This window comes from Grampus griseus, assembly GCF_964374135.1.
Source record: "Grampus griseus genome assembly, chromosome: 15".
Taxonomy (NCBI): Eukaryota; Metazoa; Chordata; class Mammalia; order Artiodactyla; family Delphinidae; genus Grampus; species Grampus griseus.
This window is the reverse complement of record NC_139009.1, coordinates 87,791,226-87,808,978: the sequence shown is the minus strand read 5'-3', so window position 1 is coordinate 87,808,978 and position 17,753 is coordinate 87,791,226. Positions and strand designations below refer to the sequence as shown.

Below are 17,753 nucleotides of genomic sequence, written 5' to 3'. Positions count from 1 at the left end.
CCTGAAATATTTACCTAGGTTCAACATTTGATAGAATACCCAATATATTATACCCAATATATTGTATGTTATATAATACAATTAGCATAATCCAGATGACTTTTAGTATGGGTGGGGAAATCTATTCAAGGGAAGAGGATTTAAAATGTATACAATATAGCATCTCCCAGTTATATATCCTAGTCATCAAAAATAAACTTCTGAAATGTATACAACATTTAAGAAGGGAGGAGAAAAAGTTTAACCTGGTCCTGTTAACTCCACCTAAAGAATTCTGCTGAGGGAATTGTTTCGGGCCTGGCCTGAGGTGAGGCAGAGGTGCTAATCGAAGAACACAAGAAGACATTTTATACAGTCTCACCCTTTGATGCAAAACGTTCATCAATTTCTGAAGACTCTAAAACCAACTGAATTTTTTTCTTTGATATTCCTAGTTGGCCCCTACTCAAGGACAGAATCCTGGGACTGACCTTTGTGCTATACACCAGCCTGTGGGGTTATCCTCCAAAATATATGAGTCACTGTTTCCGGATTGCCTGTAGTTTGTTTCCTCTCCCTGCTTCTTATAAACCCTGTTTTTGCCTTGTTCCTGGACTACTGACTGCTCTCCTGCATAAAAATGAATCCCTGTACAAAATAACTAACAAAACGGTTGTGAGTTTTCCTTGAAAGTGGCCTTCAAAGAAGTACAGCTTATCGGTTCCTTCATGGATTGTGCCTTTGGAGTCTTCCCCAAGGTCATCGAGGGTGGAGATGACCTGTTTTTCCTATGTTATCTTCTAGGAGTTTTACAGTTTTGTGTTTTACACTTATGTCTGTGACCCACTTTGAGTTAGTTTTTGTGAAGGTGTAAGGCCTGTGGACAGATTCATTTTTTTTGCATGTGGATGTCCAGCTGTTCCAGCACCATTTGTTGAAGGTGATCTTTGCTCCACTGTCAAGAGCTGACTATATCTGTGGTCTGCTTCTAGGCTTTATTCTGTCCCACTGTTCTGTTTATTCTTTCACCAATATCACCCCACACTGTCTTGACTGCTGTAGCTTTACAGTAAGTCTTGAAGTTGGGTAGGTTAATCCTTCCACTTTGTTCTTCTGTTCTTCTTCAATATTGTGTTGGGGACTTCCTTAGCGGTCCAGTGGTTAAGACTCCATGTTTCCACTGCAGGGGGCCTGGGTTTGATCCCTGGTTGGGGAACTAAGATGCCACATGCGAGGCATGGCCAAAAACAAAAAACATTGTGTTGCCTCTTCTGGGTCTGACCTATATCATTTTCCTTCTCTCTGAAGAACTTCTAACATTTCTTGAAAGGCATGTTTACTAACAACAAAGTGTCTCAATTTTTATCTGAGAAACTCTATTGCTTCTTCACTTTTGAAGGATAATTTTACAGGGCACAGAATTCTAGGTTGGTGGGTTTTTTCTCTCAACACTTTAACTCATTCCACATGCTTCTTTTTTGTATGGTTTCTGAGAAGCTGGAGGTAATTCGTATATTTGCTCTTCTATAAATAAGGTTATTTTTTCCCCTATGGCTTCTTTCAGGACTTTATCTTTGATTTTCTGTAGTGTGAAAATGACTTGCCTTGGTGTCACTGTTTTGGTATGTACCATGTGTGGTGTTCTCTCAGCTTACTGGATCTGTAACTTGGCGTCTGACCTTAGTTTGGGTAAATTCTCAGTCATTATTGTGTCAAGTATTTCTGTTGCTCTTTCTCTTCTCCTATGGCATTCATTATGCATATGCTATATTTTGTGCAGCTGTTCCACAGTTCTTGGATGTTCTATTCTTTTTTTCCCAGTCCTCTGAAATACATATTTTAAACAAATAAATTGGTATACCTGGTCTACCTTTGCAGGAGATAATAATCATATGGGTTCTGAAAATGTGAAGAAGCAAGCTCCCAATGGCTCATAAAAGACAACCTCATATATGAATTTCAAAGAAGTGTTTTTTAAAACATGGACTTATATCTTTATATATTAAGGATACTAACCCCTTGTCATATTTTCATATGTCAATTTTATATTTTATCTAGTTCAATTTGTCTTTTCCCTTGTAACTTCTTTAACTGCTTTTAGGTTGAGAAAAGTATTTTGTATCCAGAGCTTGAATGATCAAGTATTTTATTCTAGGTTTTAACAAAATTGCTTTCATTTTTTGACAAAACTGCAGAATTTATTTTGGTGTGTGGCATGAAGTAAAAATCTAACCAAATTTTCCTGAAGTAGTTTTCTGATTCCTTCTGCATTGGCTTCTCTGTTTTCAAATCTTACTGGGGTTGCACAGTTTAGTTGGTAAAAGAACAGATCTGGAACCAGACTGCTTGAATCCAACCCCAGCTCTACTAGTTACTTGCTCTGTGACCTCCGTGCCTCTGATTCCTTACTGGTGAATCAGCAACGTTAACAACATACTTATCACACACATATCAGGTGTGACAAGACAGGTAAAGCACTTAGAAGAGTGCCTGGGGCCTGTGAGTGCTTGTTTTTATAAAGAAGTCTCTTTTCCTTTTTTTTTTTTTTTAAAGATTTTTTGATGTGGACCATTTTTAAAGTCTTTACTGAATCTGTTACAATATTGCTTCTGTTTTGGTTTTTTGGCCCCAAAGCATGTGGGATCTTAGCTCCCCGACCAGGGATCGAACCCACACCCCCTGCATTGGAAGGCGAAGTCTTAACCACTGGACCGCCAGGGAAGTCCCCAGAAGTCTCTGTCTTCTGTTCAATTAACCTGCCTTATTTTTGCATCAGAACTGTATCATATTATGTAGTTTTATAATAAATTTTAGTGTCTGGTAGAGCAAGATGTCAATTTCCTCTTTTCACTTAGTCTCATTAAAGTGCTTCCTGAAATTTCATTTTTTTGGACTACTTTGGTATTTTCTTCTTTCCATCAAGTCCCACTTGACTACTGGCCACTCTCCTCCCCCTACCCGCCTTTACTTTTCCACACAGTATTTTCTTGGATTTTTGTCTGCCACTGGAATTTAAGTCCCAAGCAGACAGGAACTCCCAAGCAGACAGGAACTCCGTCTACTTGGTTGACCACCGTCTCCCCAGTAATCAGTACTTAGCCTGGCTGTATAAATATTTGAATGCATAAATAAATATAATGGTACTCTCTTACTTTTAATTCTTATATTTTTTTATAATAGATTCTCATGTTACTTAGGTAGACAAGCAATACTGCCTTCAAATAATGTTTTCACTTTCGTGTTAGACATGTCTAACATTCACATTTATTCACCTGGCCAGAAGACTATTAAATAATAACAGTAACAATGGCCATCTTTTTTGTTACTGATTTTATTAGGAAATCCCAAAACAGAAATTTAGTTTTAAAAAACAATAGCTTAAAGGCATATTTAAAGCTTAGCCACTTAAAATCTGATACTAGGATGATACATTACACAAAAAAATAGAAAAAAAGATTTACTAAAAAATACAAGGTGATTATGTTATGGACAAGAGTTTTACATTTCTAGTACATTCCTTAACTCAGAAGTTACAAATATAACTTGTTATTAAAATAACTATTTTTACCTTATAGCTTTCTGCTCCTTGAATGAGATCTCTCATGGAAGCAGACACCTGATCCCTTTCTGAGCGAACAGATTCAAGTTCTTCCCGTAGCGTCTGGGCCTATTTTAAATATACAATAGTTTTTTATGTAGAGACAAACTTGATTTTCTGACATGTAAGTTCCTTAAACGTTGCCTTTTTAAGTCACCTTACCTCTTTTCTGCTAGAACCTAGTTCTTTCTTTGCCTTCAAAGCAACTAGTTTTAACTTCTCTATTTTCTCCTCTTTGTCTTTGCATTCTTCTTCCAGATATGCTAAAAACATACAATGAAACAATTATGTATAGACTCAAAGGAAAAGAGCGAAAATACACCCATTATTTACTTACTTTAGCCCTAGAAATGGATCTTTAATCTGGAACACAAAATTTGCAATTTGAGATTAAAATAAAGTAAAAGCAAAATATTAATATCTATTTTTTAAAGTAAAAGCTTACTTATTTTCTAAATGAGGCAAACAATGTAAAGAATTTTCATTTTCTTCAATCTTCCAAAACAGCCTGTTTTTTTTGGCCATGCCACATGGCATATGGGATCCTAGCTCCCTGACCAGGGACAGAACCCGTGCCACCTGCAGTGGAAGTGCAGAGTCTTAACCACTGGACTGCCAGGGAAGTCCCAGCCTACTGTTTTTAGCCATTTCCTAAGTGTCTATAAACTGGAGAGGCTGTCAGGACCCCTTTAACAGTAGAAGATTTCCTGGCAACGCAAGTATGCTAGGCTTTTAGGTGGTGATGTGCAGATCAGGATCAAGCAGAGGAGATATCAGATGCGCTTAAACATTTATGATCCATAGGCACGTGCCTCTTGGTTGGTGGGTCTGATTTTTACAACTGAACCTGCGATCTGCTTACACGTCCAATCTGGGTCTCTCCCGTATCCTCTCTAGCCACCTCCCCGACTTAAACACCAGTGTTCCTGATCTTACTTCTTGGTTCTGCTTAACTTCAGCTACGATCTGAATTTCTGTCCCTGCTTCTTCATCCAGTGTTCACAGCACCTGTGTTCACGTATGCTGCCCTCCTCTGGCTGCGACAGGTGCACTGTGTGTGCCCATTGCACAGGCCAAGTGTTCCACTTCTGCATGTCATCCCGCATAGTCTCACCTACTCAGGCATCAGTGTAGCAATTCTCCCCTCTCTTGTGCAGCAAATCCCCCTAACAGATTTTTTCCCAACAGTTTACAAACATGCAATAAGAAAAATATCACCAAAGAGATTAAGGTCAGGAACAAAGAGTGGAAGCAGTTAAAGAGGGCAGGGGAGGGTCATGATAGGACAGGTGAAACATCACACAAAGAAAGGCAAAAGAGCACGCCTCCCCTCTGGACACTGTCCCATGTCTTCTTTCTTTTTTAGCAAAACTCCTTCTAGGCGTGGTCTATACATGCCCTCCTCACCTTTCTCTTCCCCCATTTTCCCCCTGAACCTACTTCAACCAGGCTCTGGCTTCAGTACATCATGGCAAGTGTTATCAAGTCGCCAATGAGCTGGGTGCTGCTTAGCTCGGGTTAGCTCTGACTGCTGGTGCGACCCTTCTTCCCTCCTCAAGCACTTCTTCCACCTGTACTTCATCTGTCTTAGCTTCAAAGCCATCCTATGCTCTGGGCTCTACCTCACCAGCTACTCCTTCTCATTCTCCTTGGTTCTCTCTCTCTCTCTGACTTTTGACAGAGAACTGTCTCTGGGCCTCGTCTTTTTTCCTACGCTCACTTCCTTGGGATCTCAACCTCATGGCTTTTAATGCCCACTGTGTTAAGCATGGAGTCTTATCTGGTCTAACCCTCTCCCCATAACTCCAGATTTGCACAGTTAGTAGTCTACTCGACATCTCCAGTTGGGGTGGTAATTAAGTTTCATTTGTCTAAAACTGAACTCATGCTCTCCCCTAACCCGACCTTCCCCAGTCATCCATTACAGAAAACTGTGGGTCATTCCAAATTCTTTCAACCACCCGTCCCCTCTCCCCACCAATCCCACTGGGCATTAAACTGGGGAATTATGGGTACATCACACAACACTTTTTTGTTTCTCCATCTTAAAATGGGAATAAAAGAGCTACCTCCTAATGTTACTCTGAGGAATAGACGGGTATGGGGAAGTCCCAGCTCTTCTGCACAACACACCAGCCCTTTCATGCTCAGACTCCTGCCTCTCCAGAACTTCCTAGGAGGCTCCTGGACGTCATGGATGTTAACGTACAAGCACCTGCTGTTTCCTCCTGCTGCAGTACCTTTCTTCTCGTGTCAAATTTCTCATTCTCCAACACACAAGTACAGCCTATTCTGTGATGTTTTTCCTAACTCAAAACGAGCAGTTAATCATATCTTCCTGTACTGTCACCAGCGTACCTTGTCCACACCCCGAAGTACTGCAGTAACAGCCCCTTCTTGCAGTGAGTTCTTTGAAGATACGGTCTGCGTGGTGTGTATCTTAACCCCCTTCCTATTACCAGTGCTTAGGTAGTTGGGCATTCAAATAAGGTTGCTAAATGCATGAAAAATCCAAAACCAATCATGGAACCATTTATAAATGGAATCACATCACTCCTTTGGATTAAACAATAGAAAGTGAGAGTTTTGAAAGGGAAGGCAAGCAGATGGCAGCGGGGCAAGAGTGGCGGCATCAGGAAGAGAGAGCTAGTCATGTTTTTAACAACTCATTAATTGGTGACAATACTTCCCAATCTATTCTAACACTAAGAAGAATCTGTGTAATTAACTGTGACAACATATGCAAAACCATAGTTACCTATTTTTTCTTCAAACTCTTTTACTGAAGGTTGATCACTTTCTACAGAAGGTGATTTCTCTAAGGAATCCTAGATTTTATAGGAAAAACAAAGACAATCACTGCATTCCCCATGATGTACTGGCCGTCATGTTAAGCATGAAAAAAATCATTATCAAAGAGAATTCATACAAAAAGCAATCTGGTGAACAGTCTTTCTCTTCCCTTGATAGACCAGGTAATTCTGACCTTATCATGCATGTAGCATGATGCTTTTTACTATAAACATAGTATAGGTCATGTGTTTTACTATAAAAAACAGCAATATCCAAGGCCAAGACGAACCACCCAACAGATATCAACTACATAATGCAATAAGGAAAGATTAAACGATGATTGTAGTTTATCCTGTCATGATCTGGGGAAAAAACCCTAAATTTCTGGCTAAAATTAAATACCACTTTAGCCTACATTTCTGCTCAACAGCGCTCTTTAAGTTAATATGCATACCACACAGGATGAAATTCAAATTTTTCCATGTTTACTTGTAGCTTTGCTAGTAACTAATTATACAATTTTAACATTTAACCCCCTAATCATCTAATCTTATATAAAAACAAAATTCTAAAATGATCTAAAACCAAAAAGTGATCAATGTGATAAGGTGTGATGTGAAAATGTTTAATGTACTTTCAGAAATATGCATGTGATCTTAAGTGCTAAAAATTTACTTCTGACTTCAAAGTGCAGTAATATATTTTCTAGAGTCTATGACTAGAACTAAGTATTTTAAAATCAATAAAATGCAAATTAATAGTACCTTTAATGATATCAACTCTGCTCTCACATCTTGCAATTCTGATTCTTTTTGTTCTAGTAATGGCCTTAGGTTTTCAAGTTCCTTTATAAAATATTTTTCTTTTTCATTATGGTTTTCATTTTTACTACATAATTTTTGAGATAATTCTTCAACTTGAATTAGGAGATTCTGATTTTCAAGCCTTGTTTGTTCATTAGCATTCTTCATTTCTAGAAGATCAGACTGCAGGGCCTCTTTTTCCAAGAGGGTTTCTTCTAACTCTTTCCTTAAGAGAGGTTTCTCTAGCTCATGGTCTCTTAGTAAAGACCTAAGTTCCTCACATTGCATCACATTCTCTTCTTGGAGAAACTTAATCTCTTTTTCTAACTCTGCTACCCTTTTACCATACTGGAAGACCAAGTTGTGTTTTTCTTCATTTATTTTAGCTAAGGATTCACCTACAGCTTGTAGGACACTTACAACATCTTGTTCTTCACTTTTTTCTGAAACTTTTGACTCCATTTGTTCAAGAAAACCACACAACTGAGCTCTGACAAATAACTTCTGAAGTTGCTCATTTTCCAAAAGTTTATTTAAATTATCTCTTTCTTCAACTGTTAACTGAAGTTTCTTTTCTAATTCAGAAATCTGCTCCTTCAGCATAAAATCTCCTTCTTTTTGAGATAGGAGAGATTCCAAATCCCTTCTCAACTGGTTCTTTTCTGAACACAGTCTACTATTTTCCTCATGAAGAGACTTCACTTCAGATGACACTGCTTCCTGGTCTTCAGAGAGAGTTTTCAACTGAGCCATAAGCTTTTCCAGTTTTTCGTCATTTTGATCCTTTTCTTTTAAGGTTTCTTCTAGTTGTGCTGTTAATTCATTTACCTTTTGTTCTAGCTCACTGTTGCACTGGGTAGTCTGCTCCACTTTCTCCCCGGGTCCTACAATAAACCTTTCTCCCCTTTCACGACTGTGATAGACAGTCTCCACCTCTTCATGAGAACCTTTAATTTTACTTATGAGATCATCTTTTTCCTCAGTAAGAGAACTTATCTTTGCTTCAAATTCTTGTAACATGGTCTCTCTCTGACTGAGACTAACTAAATATACTTCATTCTTTTCTTGAAGGTTCTTTATGGTATTTTCAAGTTCTGGTACAATTTGTTGCTGTGTTAATAACTTTTCATTTTCTCTCTGGAGACTATTCATGGTTTCAAGAAGAGCATCTTTTTCATTAAATGCAGTTCTGAGCTTCTGCTGAAGTTCATTAACATCAGATGCTTGCTGTTGCTTCATTGATTCAAACTCTTGACTTATTTTTCCAGCAGATTCCCCCAACTCTGCTTGTAAAATTTCCATAATCTCTCGTAAACTCTCATAATTTAAAATTGCTTCTTGCTTTTCTTGTTGTAGGTTTTCACACTGTTCCTTAAGACCCTGTATTTCAAACATCAATGTTAATTTTTCTTTTTCTGAACCTGACAATAATGCCTCATTTAGTTCTGATATTTCTTTTTGATGTTGTTCCTTAAGACTCTGTACTTCTTTGTTATGTTGTTCTACGGTACAGCAAAATTGTTTATTTGAATTTTCTAGCTCAGATTTTAATTTTTCAACTACACACCCCTGTTCTTCTTTAGCTAGTAATAATTCATTAATTTTAAACTCTAAATCTTCCCGTTCGTGAAAAAACTCATCCTTTGTATGCTGGGCGTCAATTTCAAGCTTTAATTTAAGATTATTCATGTAAGTTAACTCGTCTTTTAAGATGCTATGTTGAGACCTCAGTTCTTTTAGGGTATCTTCTAAGTGTTTGACTTTTTCATTTACTGCTTGTTCTACAAGAGTATCTTCCTGTAAGAGCGAAGAACACATCTGATTTTCCTGGTTTGCGTTTTCTAATTCACATTCATATTTCTCCTGAAGGTTCTTCTCACTTGCCTCACACTGTCTGACTAAGTTCTCCTTTAGCTGGTTTAAATGATTTACTTCTGCTTCGTGTTCTTTAGCAGATGCTTCAATCTGGCACTTCAATTCTTTCACCTCTTCTTGGTGTGTAGATTTCAACTGTAAAAGTTCCTCGTGCAAACTATTAATTTCTTTTTGGTACTGCTGAGAATTAGCCTCAATGACTCCTTGGAGATGAGTAATTTCTCGCTCTTTTTCATTTGTGGCAACTTCTAACTGCTTTTGCAGACATAAAATCTGCTCCTCAAAGGCCGGCTTAATTTTCTGAATCTCTTCCTGTAGTTTTTTAACATTATCTTCAGAATCACTCTGAAATTTGATTTGTTCTGAAAGCTCTAATTGTTTTTTTGATGCTTCCTCCAGTTCCTTTTGCCAACCAGCTTTATCGTTACTGTATCTGGAATGTACTGCCATTAATTCATTTTTCAAATTTTCCATTTCTTTCACATAGTTTCTTTGTGATTGTTCAAACTCCTCGCGCACATCTTCCAACTTAGTTGCAGAATCCTGTAAAAGTAAGCACACAAAAATTACTTAAGATAAAACAAACCCCTGCCCTCAGGAAAAATTAGACATAGGCTCATAAAAGAAGAAATGAGCAGAAATGCACATGAAGAAATACGATGCTGAGATTCCAAGAATTCTGCTTAGAAGCTCCGACTACCTTAAGCAGTACTAAACAGGTTACTCAAAGAAATAACTAAAAGCTAGGAAATCTCTGCATTTAATTTTCCTTTAAATGGTAATAAATTATGTAAGTTGTATTAAGTCATAGGCTTTAATGAATATCTCCTGAATAGAGTAATACAGCTTTTGGGAGAAAATTAGCACAGACCCGAAAGACAGTTGAATATCCCAGAACTGAATACACAACTTTCTTTCCTTTCTTTTTTCTTTTCTTTTCTTTTATCTTTTCCTTCCTTCTTTCCTTCCTTCTTTTTCTTTTTCTTTCTCTCTCTCTCTCTTTCTTTCTTTTAGATAACATTTAGAGTATGTGTGACAATCAACTTATTTAAATAGATAATTTTTTTTATAAAATAGGTATTTTTTCCCATTTTTATTAAAGAATATTACAACTAAAATGAAGATTACACAATGGAACAAGTAAATGTTAGCTCTATCTCTAAGTAGTTGGGTGATTTCAGTTATTTTTCTTTTTAAATATCAATCTGTTTCCTTGTCTGTAACTATTACAGTTAAAATCAGATCAGATGCTTTTTAAGGTCTTGGCTCTAAAATGCATAACTATACTATGTAAGTTAATAAAAAGCAAAAAAAAAATAAAATGTTGCTTTACCTCAACCTCCTGCTTCATTTTAATATTTTCCTTCTTCAAAGAAACACACTGTTGCTCAGTCTCTGCTTTTTCCAAAAGCATAGCATCCAGACGTATGGTCAATGCCTGTTTTGGAACAGGATGATTTGTTTGCCTGAGGTTAAAAATGGTGGATTGACTTCATGCATAATTACCTCCTCACCTTTTCCAAACCATGCTAAAGTAAGAATATTTAAAACGCTATATACATAAGAGCAAAGTAAAAAGGAGAAAAGACATAAGGGTATGAGAAATTTCAATATAACTTTGGAAAACTGAAAGTGGAGGACATGGAAGACGTGAGTTAGAAAGAACAAGAAGTCTATAACCTAAGGGCTTGTGCAGGGAAACACATGAGAAGCTGGCAAACACTAATTAGAAAACTAAATGCTCAGGAACTGGAGAGTCAGGTTCAAAAATCGGATTGACTGACAATCTCAATCAGGAGTGCTTAGAATAATGGGCAAGAAATCACCAGTGTCCCCCCTACCCCAGAGAAGTTTACCTCCTGCAGAAATGAAGCAGGAAAGGAAGTTAATGAAGTGGAAAATAGAACAGCCAAGAGTCAGTTCTTTGAAAAAAGCTAACAGACTTCTTGTAAGACTGATCAAGAGAAGACAGAAGTCACAAACAATACTATGAATAACAGGGGAACCTATCTATATATAAATTACAGATTATACAGTTAAGAAGAATATTATGATTAATTATTAATCTGCCAATCATACTGAAAAGTAAAATGGTATGGATAAAACTTCCTAGAAAAATGTAACTCAAGAAAAAAAATTAAAAAGCATCATCAGGCTTCCCTGGTGGTGCAGTGGTTGAGAGTCCACCTGCCAATGCAGGGGACACAGGTTTGTGCCCCGGTCTGGGAAGATCCCACATGCTGCGGAGCGGCTGGGTCCGTGAGCCATGGCCGCTAAGCTTGTGTGTCTGGAGCCTGTGCTCCGCAACAGGAGAGGCCACAACAGTGAGAGGCCCACGTACCGCAAAAAAAAAAAAAAAAGCATCATCAATACTATTACTACTTAAAAATAAAACTAGTGGTTTAAAATTGTCCACCAAAGAAAACAGGAGGAACAGATAGTTTTATAGGTGAGTTCTATCAAGCTTTCAAAGAACAGATTATCCCAATTACATATGAATTTTTTCAGACAAAACAAAAAGCAAGAAGAATTCTCAAGTTATTCTACACAACTGGCATAACTTGATAACATTATGCAAGGACTCTACAGATAGGAAAATCACAGACCCATTTCACTGTGAATTTAGATAAAGTTAATCTTAAACATTAAAACCAAGATAAAATCCTAAAGAAACCTTAGTCAACTATCACTCCAGAACTGCCTCTGAACTTCTTTTGTGAAATAATAAAGAAAAACTCTTGTTCAAAAATACAAAAACAAAGCAGATGTAGAAAATATTTAGAGTTCTATACCAAGTTATAGCTATTATTCAAACATGAGAGTAGAATAAAGCCACTTTTAAATACAAGATGACACAAAAATTTTCCTCCTATGCATCTGTTCTTAGGAAGCTGGAGAAGGACATGCTCTACCAAAATGAGGTTAACCAAGAAAGTGAATGACCTGTGACCCAGCAAACAGGGTGGGGGGGGGGCCAACATATGAAAGCAGTATAATTCACTGGATCATGGCAAAAGGCCGACTCCAGGAAAACCACAGCAGACCTGGAGAACAACCAGACCAAATTAGCACAGGACAGAAGGCTTTAGGAGGCAGGTGTCCAGAAAAAAAATAAACGATTATTTGATCTATTTGACCAGTTGGCAAGTAGGAGTCATTGTGAAAGATAGCTAAATTTTCATCTGTTGTAACAGGAAGTTAATAGCTAAATGTCTCACCAAGGGATAAATCAAAGAAAAGCAGTATAAGCATATTATTCAGAAATACAGAGATAATTTCCATAAGCTATTTAGAATTATAAGTTATTTAGTTGTTAGTACTATTTCTAAATCATGAGCATATATTACTTTTGTTAAAACAATTTTAGTTTTAAAATTAGTTTTTTCACATTGCATAGTATTGCAATGTAAACTCCTGTTTGGTAAATTATCAGGGGAAGCCTGAAAACATTAATAATTTTAGGAGATATACAGAGGACATTATCTGAAAACAGCTATAAATATCCTTAAAGAGTAGAGGCACAAATGGACAGTTATTTCCTAGGAAATACAAATTTGATTCCAGCAAAGAGAAAACAATAAGTGATACGTACTAGAAATTCCGCATCTTGACATGCAATTTTTACCTTCCTCTTGCATTTGGAAGCAGCATATAAGTTCACTGTAATACCATACACCTCGAATTTTGACATGGAAAATATGGGTTTTTATTCCTCTTTTTTAAAAGTCAAATATGCCAGGTTTGCAATAAAACTTTAGATGTATTTCAATGCACTAGAAGATGACTATCAGAAATTTTAATAACTAAAACTTGTAAAAAGCCATACATTTTTATGAAGGACAGAAAATTCTGTATTCAAAGCCATGTTTTTCCAGTGTACTTTTCCCAGTGAAGAGACAAAACATAGCAAGAAAGTCTTTTCCCTTTTCCAGAGGTGCAGAGGACATATCACATTGCAGTATATGATTTTCCTAAAACAGAAAACTTACTTACAGCAACTGAATAACTGATGCACAGCTCCGCCAATCACTCCCCAATGTAATTTTCTCATTAACACTGGAAACCAAAGATTTCATTCTCATTTAATTTCACCAACCTTTACTTTCTGAGACTTGAGTGGTCAGGATAACATGCTTTAATATTAAATTAATAACCTGAAAGGTAAAGTTAGCTAACTGAGAGAAATTTTCTACCCTTAAATTTTTAGGAGTAGTTTTGACAGAAGGGGAGAATACATTGATAAGGAGGAAATAAGGGACAGATATTTGAATATTCTGAAATGCAACAGCATGAAAAGTATTTTAAGGGCCAAGAGTTAACTGATGCAAAATTAGAACAGAATCTCTGCAGTGCTCTTTTCAAATACAAAAACCTCCTTTTTAGTGCGGGTGTGCATGGATGGATGTATGTATACATGTGTGTAGAAAATATACCCCAAATAATATATGGTAATAATAAAACCATTGAGTACTTATGTGACAGATCCAGCTCTACGTACTGTATGTACTAACTCATAATACAACTCTATGAAAGTAGGCCTTATTATTATCCCTAGTCTACAGATGAAGGAAGAGAAGGAAGTTAAGAAACGTAGCCGTAAAAAAAAAAAAAAAAAAAAAAAAAAAAGAAACGTAGCCGTGGTCACATAGCTGGTGCGTGGCACAGCAGGGGTCTGAAGGTGTGAATCAGGTGGTCTGGCTCCACAGTCAGAGCTCTTTAACTACATGGAGTTGTACTTTTGCTATTACTAATCAGGGAAATACATAGTGACCAAATAAACAAAACCATTACTAATTCAGTAATGCTTCAACCAATCGGTGCATTACGAATCCAAATGGTATTTGCGCACACCATTCAGGATTCATACACTGTTCTAGCTAAATGAAGAACAAAATGGTAGTGCAAGGTACGCACAGCGATTTAAAGACTCCTGGTAGTAGCTTCATGGGAGTCCCTCAATTGTGCATGGCTCACAAGTTGGGACACTAAGATAACATATAATCAAAGAATAGATAGATACTATGACTCAAATTACAAACATGCAAAAGCAAGGAAAAAAATTTCTGCAGAGCTTTGAAAAGCAAAGAAACTTTAAAGAAGGTAGGCCAAGTGGGGGAAGGAAAAGCATTTAATTACATTAAGGGCACATAAGAAAGAATGAGCAACTCAGGATCTTAAACAGGGAATAACAATATAAAAACAACATTCTATCATCTGACAAGAGTATGCAGAAGTAAGAGAGAAAGAGAGCCCAGTTACGGGTTATCAAGGTAAGTACGGTTAGCAAGTAAGACATGATGTGTTTAACAAAGAACCATGGGAATGGAGAGAATCATCAAGGTCCTGAGTGTGGCTGGGTTTTCTGATGGGGAGAGGGAACAGCAGGCCTGAGACTGAAGCAATAACCATAATTACAGTGTGTAAAGGATGAAAGGACAGAAAGTAATACCACTTCAGAACAGAAAGGGACGCAGAGGTCATTCACCTCTCTTTTTACAGTCAACCAGAAAGGTGAAGAGTGGAACCAAGGGCAGAGAGGAAGTGGAACAAAAGGCACGGAAGCCAGAGAGTGCTCAAGCAGGCTGACAGCCCTCAAGGAAATCCGACTTATCATCAGGCATCTCCTCTAAGCAAAGAAGTGAAAATTAAAGCAATACTACAACTGTTTCATTACCTTAATAATATCATCAGTTCCTCCAGCAACAGCTTTCGATCTCAATTCTTCAATTTCTTTCTCCAATTCTAAACAATTAAAAAAATAAAAAGATACTAGTTCAGAAATGAAGAAAATAATTACTGGCTCAAGTGATAAGTACATTCTTAAAAAAAGATCACTATAAATTAGAATACATTTAAGAAGCAGCAGATATGTTGAGGAAGCACTAAGTTCACCCTTCATTACCTTTTATTTTCCTTTTTATTATGGAAAACTCCAAACAAATTAAAAAAACCCAGAGAGAATAGTGCGATTAATCTCTATGCTCCATCATCTTGGTTTAATAATTACTACATGACCAACCTTGTTTCATCCCAACCTGTATTCATTTCCTCCTTCCCCTCTTGTCTTATGCATCCTGATATTTTTGAAGCAAATCCCAGACATTATTTCAGCTGTAAATAACTTCTTACTGTATAATCTTAAAGCAACAACTAACCTCATATTAAACATACATGTTAATCTATTTCATCAACTCATGTCTAGGTCTGGAGCCTAGGACATCTTTCCAAATAAATTACTCTCTTATCATAAGCTGATCCAACCTCCGGAAACACAGTTTGACCTTTTCTAGTAGTAATTAAGTCTTGGCTTTTAGGCAGGGCAGTTAAGTTACTGAAAATTCAAGAGCTCACCTACACATATTAAAAAAGGATACTAATATCTTTGTCTTTTTGGAATATAAAGAAAGAGAAACTGAATAGGCAATCAACCAACTTCAGTAAATAAATATATTTCAAAATTCCAGGAACAGAAATCTTTTACTACTTTACTTGGGGCCTCTTCTTACTTCCTTGGGCTCAGAACTTCATGTCTCTAACATTTCAACTGGCAACTCTAGGAGAAAATGCTTTACTCAGAAGAATATACGATCCACATGAGGAAAAAAAAAAAGTGCTGAACTTTAACAAACTTTTTAAAATCCTCCTCCCTGACTTTATTAATTCAAAGATAACTGCAGTTTAGGGATATGAGATAATAAGAAATATCAGAAGCAAAGTTTACAATGCTAAGTAATAACAGATTCCACTACGCTAATATTATTGGATTCGCTGATAAACAAAACAAGCCAATGTACTATTACAAAACTAAGAGTTGTAACCATGATTAAACAAGATTGCGGTCAAGACGAATATTTTCAACCCAATACCTGTACATCTTGATTTAGCTTTCTGTATTAGCATCATCTGCTTCTTGGCAAACTTGATAAGATCTTCCTTGGGCAATGTTTCCAGCTGGAAGAGTCAGTGATGTTACCAATTAGGGAGAATTCATGTTTCCACTATACCACAAAAAAGAAACATAAAGTCTGCCTAAAAATAAAAAACATCCTACTGAATAGATCTTTATGTCAACCAAGCACCACATTTTTTAAGATTAGCAAATGCAAGTTTCACTCAATAATTATTAGCTCAGCAACTATTATGAAATGTAGAGAAAATCGCACGTATCCTCTTACGTTACAGATATCCTTGTTACAGGTTAAGACACTTTCTAGATTTTGATTTAATTGCAAAATTAGGGAACTGCGACTAATTCTACGTAAAGTTCCTTAGATCTGTAAAATTGCTTCGTCCTATTCAAGGCTGAAAGGAGTCTCTGACCACATGAAAACACGTAAGCCTAATTACAGCGATAGATGAATCAGGGTGCGTTTAGGCTTTACCTAAAAATCAGGGAAAGTTCCTTAACCCCTGCGGGCTCAGTTTTCTTAGGCATAAAGCTGGCATAACCCCATTATTTATCTCACGGTTACCGTGAAGCTTCAATGCAGTCGAGTGTTTGGGCGAGTGTCTCAAAGTCAGCTTGAAACAATAAACCTCGGCAGCAAGTCCCCATCTCCTGGGCGCCCGTTCAGGGCCCCAGCGGCGACCTGTGCTCACATCAGCGGAGGCGCAGGCAGAGCCGAGACCGCGACGCCCGCCCACAGCTCGGACCTCACAAGCCAGACGGCTTCATCTAACGCTGGGAACCTGCGGAATCTCTCAGCAGCGCTGAGCCGGGCGGCAAGGAGACGAACTCAGGCGTCACACCAGGGAGCTCCGAGAGGAGGGACTAAACGCGCGACCGTGACAGCTCAGGCCGAGAGCCCGGAGGAAAGTTGTCCCCCAGGGAGCCCCCTCCCCTCCCGGCAAGACCCCGCCGCTCCAGCGTCTCTTCACCTTGGATTTCCCGGTCCCAGGAGCGGCCGGCGAGGCCACCCCGTCGTGAACAGGCTCCTGCAAAACACAACGAAAGCCAGCCGGTCACACGCGGCTGTGCGGACCCCGGCGGGCGGGGAGGGCAGGCGGGGAGGGGCGGTGGTCCCTCGGCCCCCGGGCCCCCGCGTTACCTCCATGGCCACCCGCAGCCCGCACTTCCGCCCGCTGACTCCTGCGGAGCCCCGCCGCGGGTCAGAGGTCGCGCTTCTCCGCTGGCCCCGCCCCCGCGTCTCCAAGGCCGCGGCCCGGCGGCGCTTCCGCTTCCGCCTCGGGAGGTGGCTCCCCGCGCGCTCCGCCTCGCCCCCGGGCCGGCCCGCGAGGGGGCGTGTCGTGTCGTGTCGGACCCGTGGGCGGGGCCCGGCGCGCCACTGGGGCAGTGGGGGCCCCGGCCCCTCCGGGGAGGGTCGGGCACTGTCGGGCCGCGCGCGCTCAGGCGGCCGCCCTAGTCTCCTGTCCCGTCACCAGCCCCCTTAGCTGTCCCATGTCCTGTTCCCTCTCCTGTCCCTCACCTGTGCTTCAGCTGTCCCTCACCTGTCTTATCTCCTGTCCTTCTCCTGTGCCCTCAGGTGTCCCTTCAGCCCCCCTCAGTTCCCCCAGACGCCCTTGCCTCGGAACGGGCGCGTGGCTGTGCCCTGCGGCTGCAGGTGGCCGAGGGGACGAGGCGCAGCTGTTCCTGAGGCGAATGGGTGACCGCAGAGCAGGAGCGCTGTCCCTCCTGGCAGCCTGGACACCGGCCCTCCTCCTGGACGGTGAGTAGTCCCGGCGCCCAGCCCCGCTCCGGGTGGACG

At 39.2% G+C, this 17,753-nt stretch overlaps 1 protein-coding gene across 1 annotated transcript in view; it reads right to left on the bottom strand.

Moving 5' to 3' along the window:
- GCC2 (GRIP and coiled-coil domain containing 2) overlaps nucleotides 1–17,197 on the bottom strand; it is a 37,648-nt gene extending 20,451 nt beyond the window's left edge. The window contains exons 1-9 of the mRNA XM_082672412.1: nucleotides 17,097–17,197; nucleotides 16,927–16,983; nucleotides 15,915–15,999; nucleotides 14,723–14,790; nucleotides 10,382–10,486; nucleotides 7,135–9,591; nucleotides 6,336–6,405; nucleotides 3,740–3,840; nucleotides 3,548–3,646 (exon numbers count right to left, since the gene is read on the bottom strand). Of these exons, the coding sequence (XP_082528538.1) occupies nucleotides 3,548–3,646; nucleotides 3,740–3,840; nucleotides 6,336–6,405; nucleotides 7,135–9,591; nucleotides 10,382–10,486; nucleotides 14,723–14,790; nucleotides 15,915–15,999; nucleotides 16,927–16,983; nucleotides 17,097–17,102 (3,048 nt within the window). The 5' untranslated portion in view covers nucleotides 17,103–17,197. The remainder of the gene's footprint in view (nucleotides 1–3,547; nucleotides 3,647–3,739; nucleotides 3,841–6,335; nucleotides 6,406–7,134; nucleotides 9,592–10,381; nucleotides 10,487–14,722; nucleotides 14,791–15,914; nucleotides 16,000–16,926; nucleotides 16,984–17,096) is intronic.
- Nucleotides 17,198–17,753: the final 556 nt, after the last annotated feature.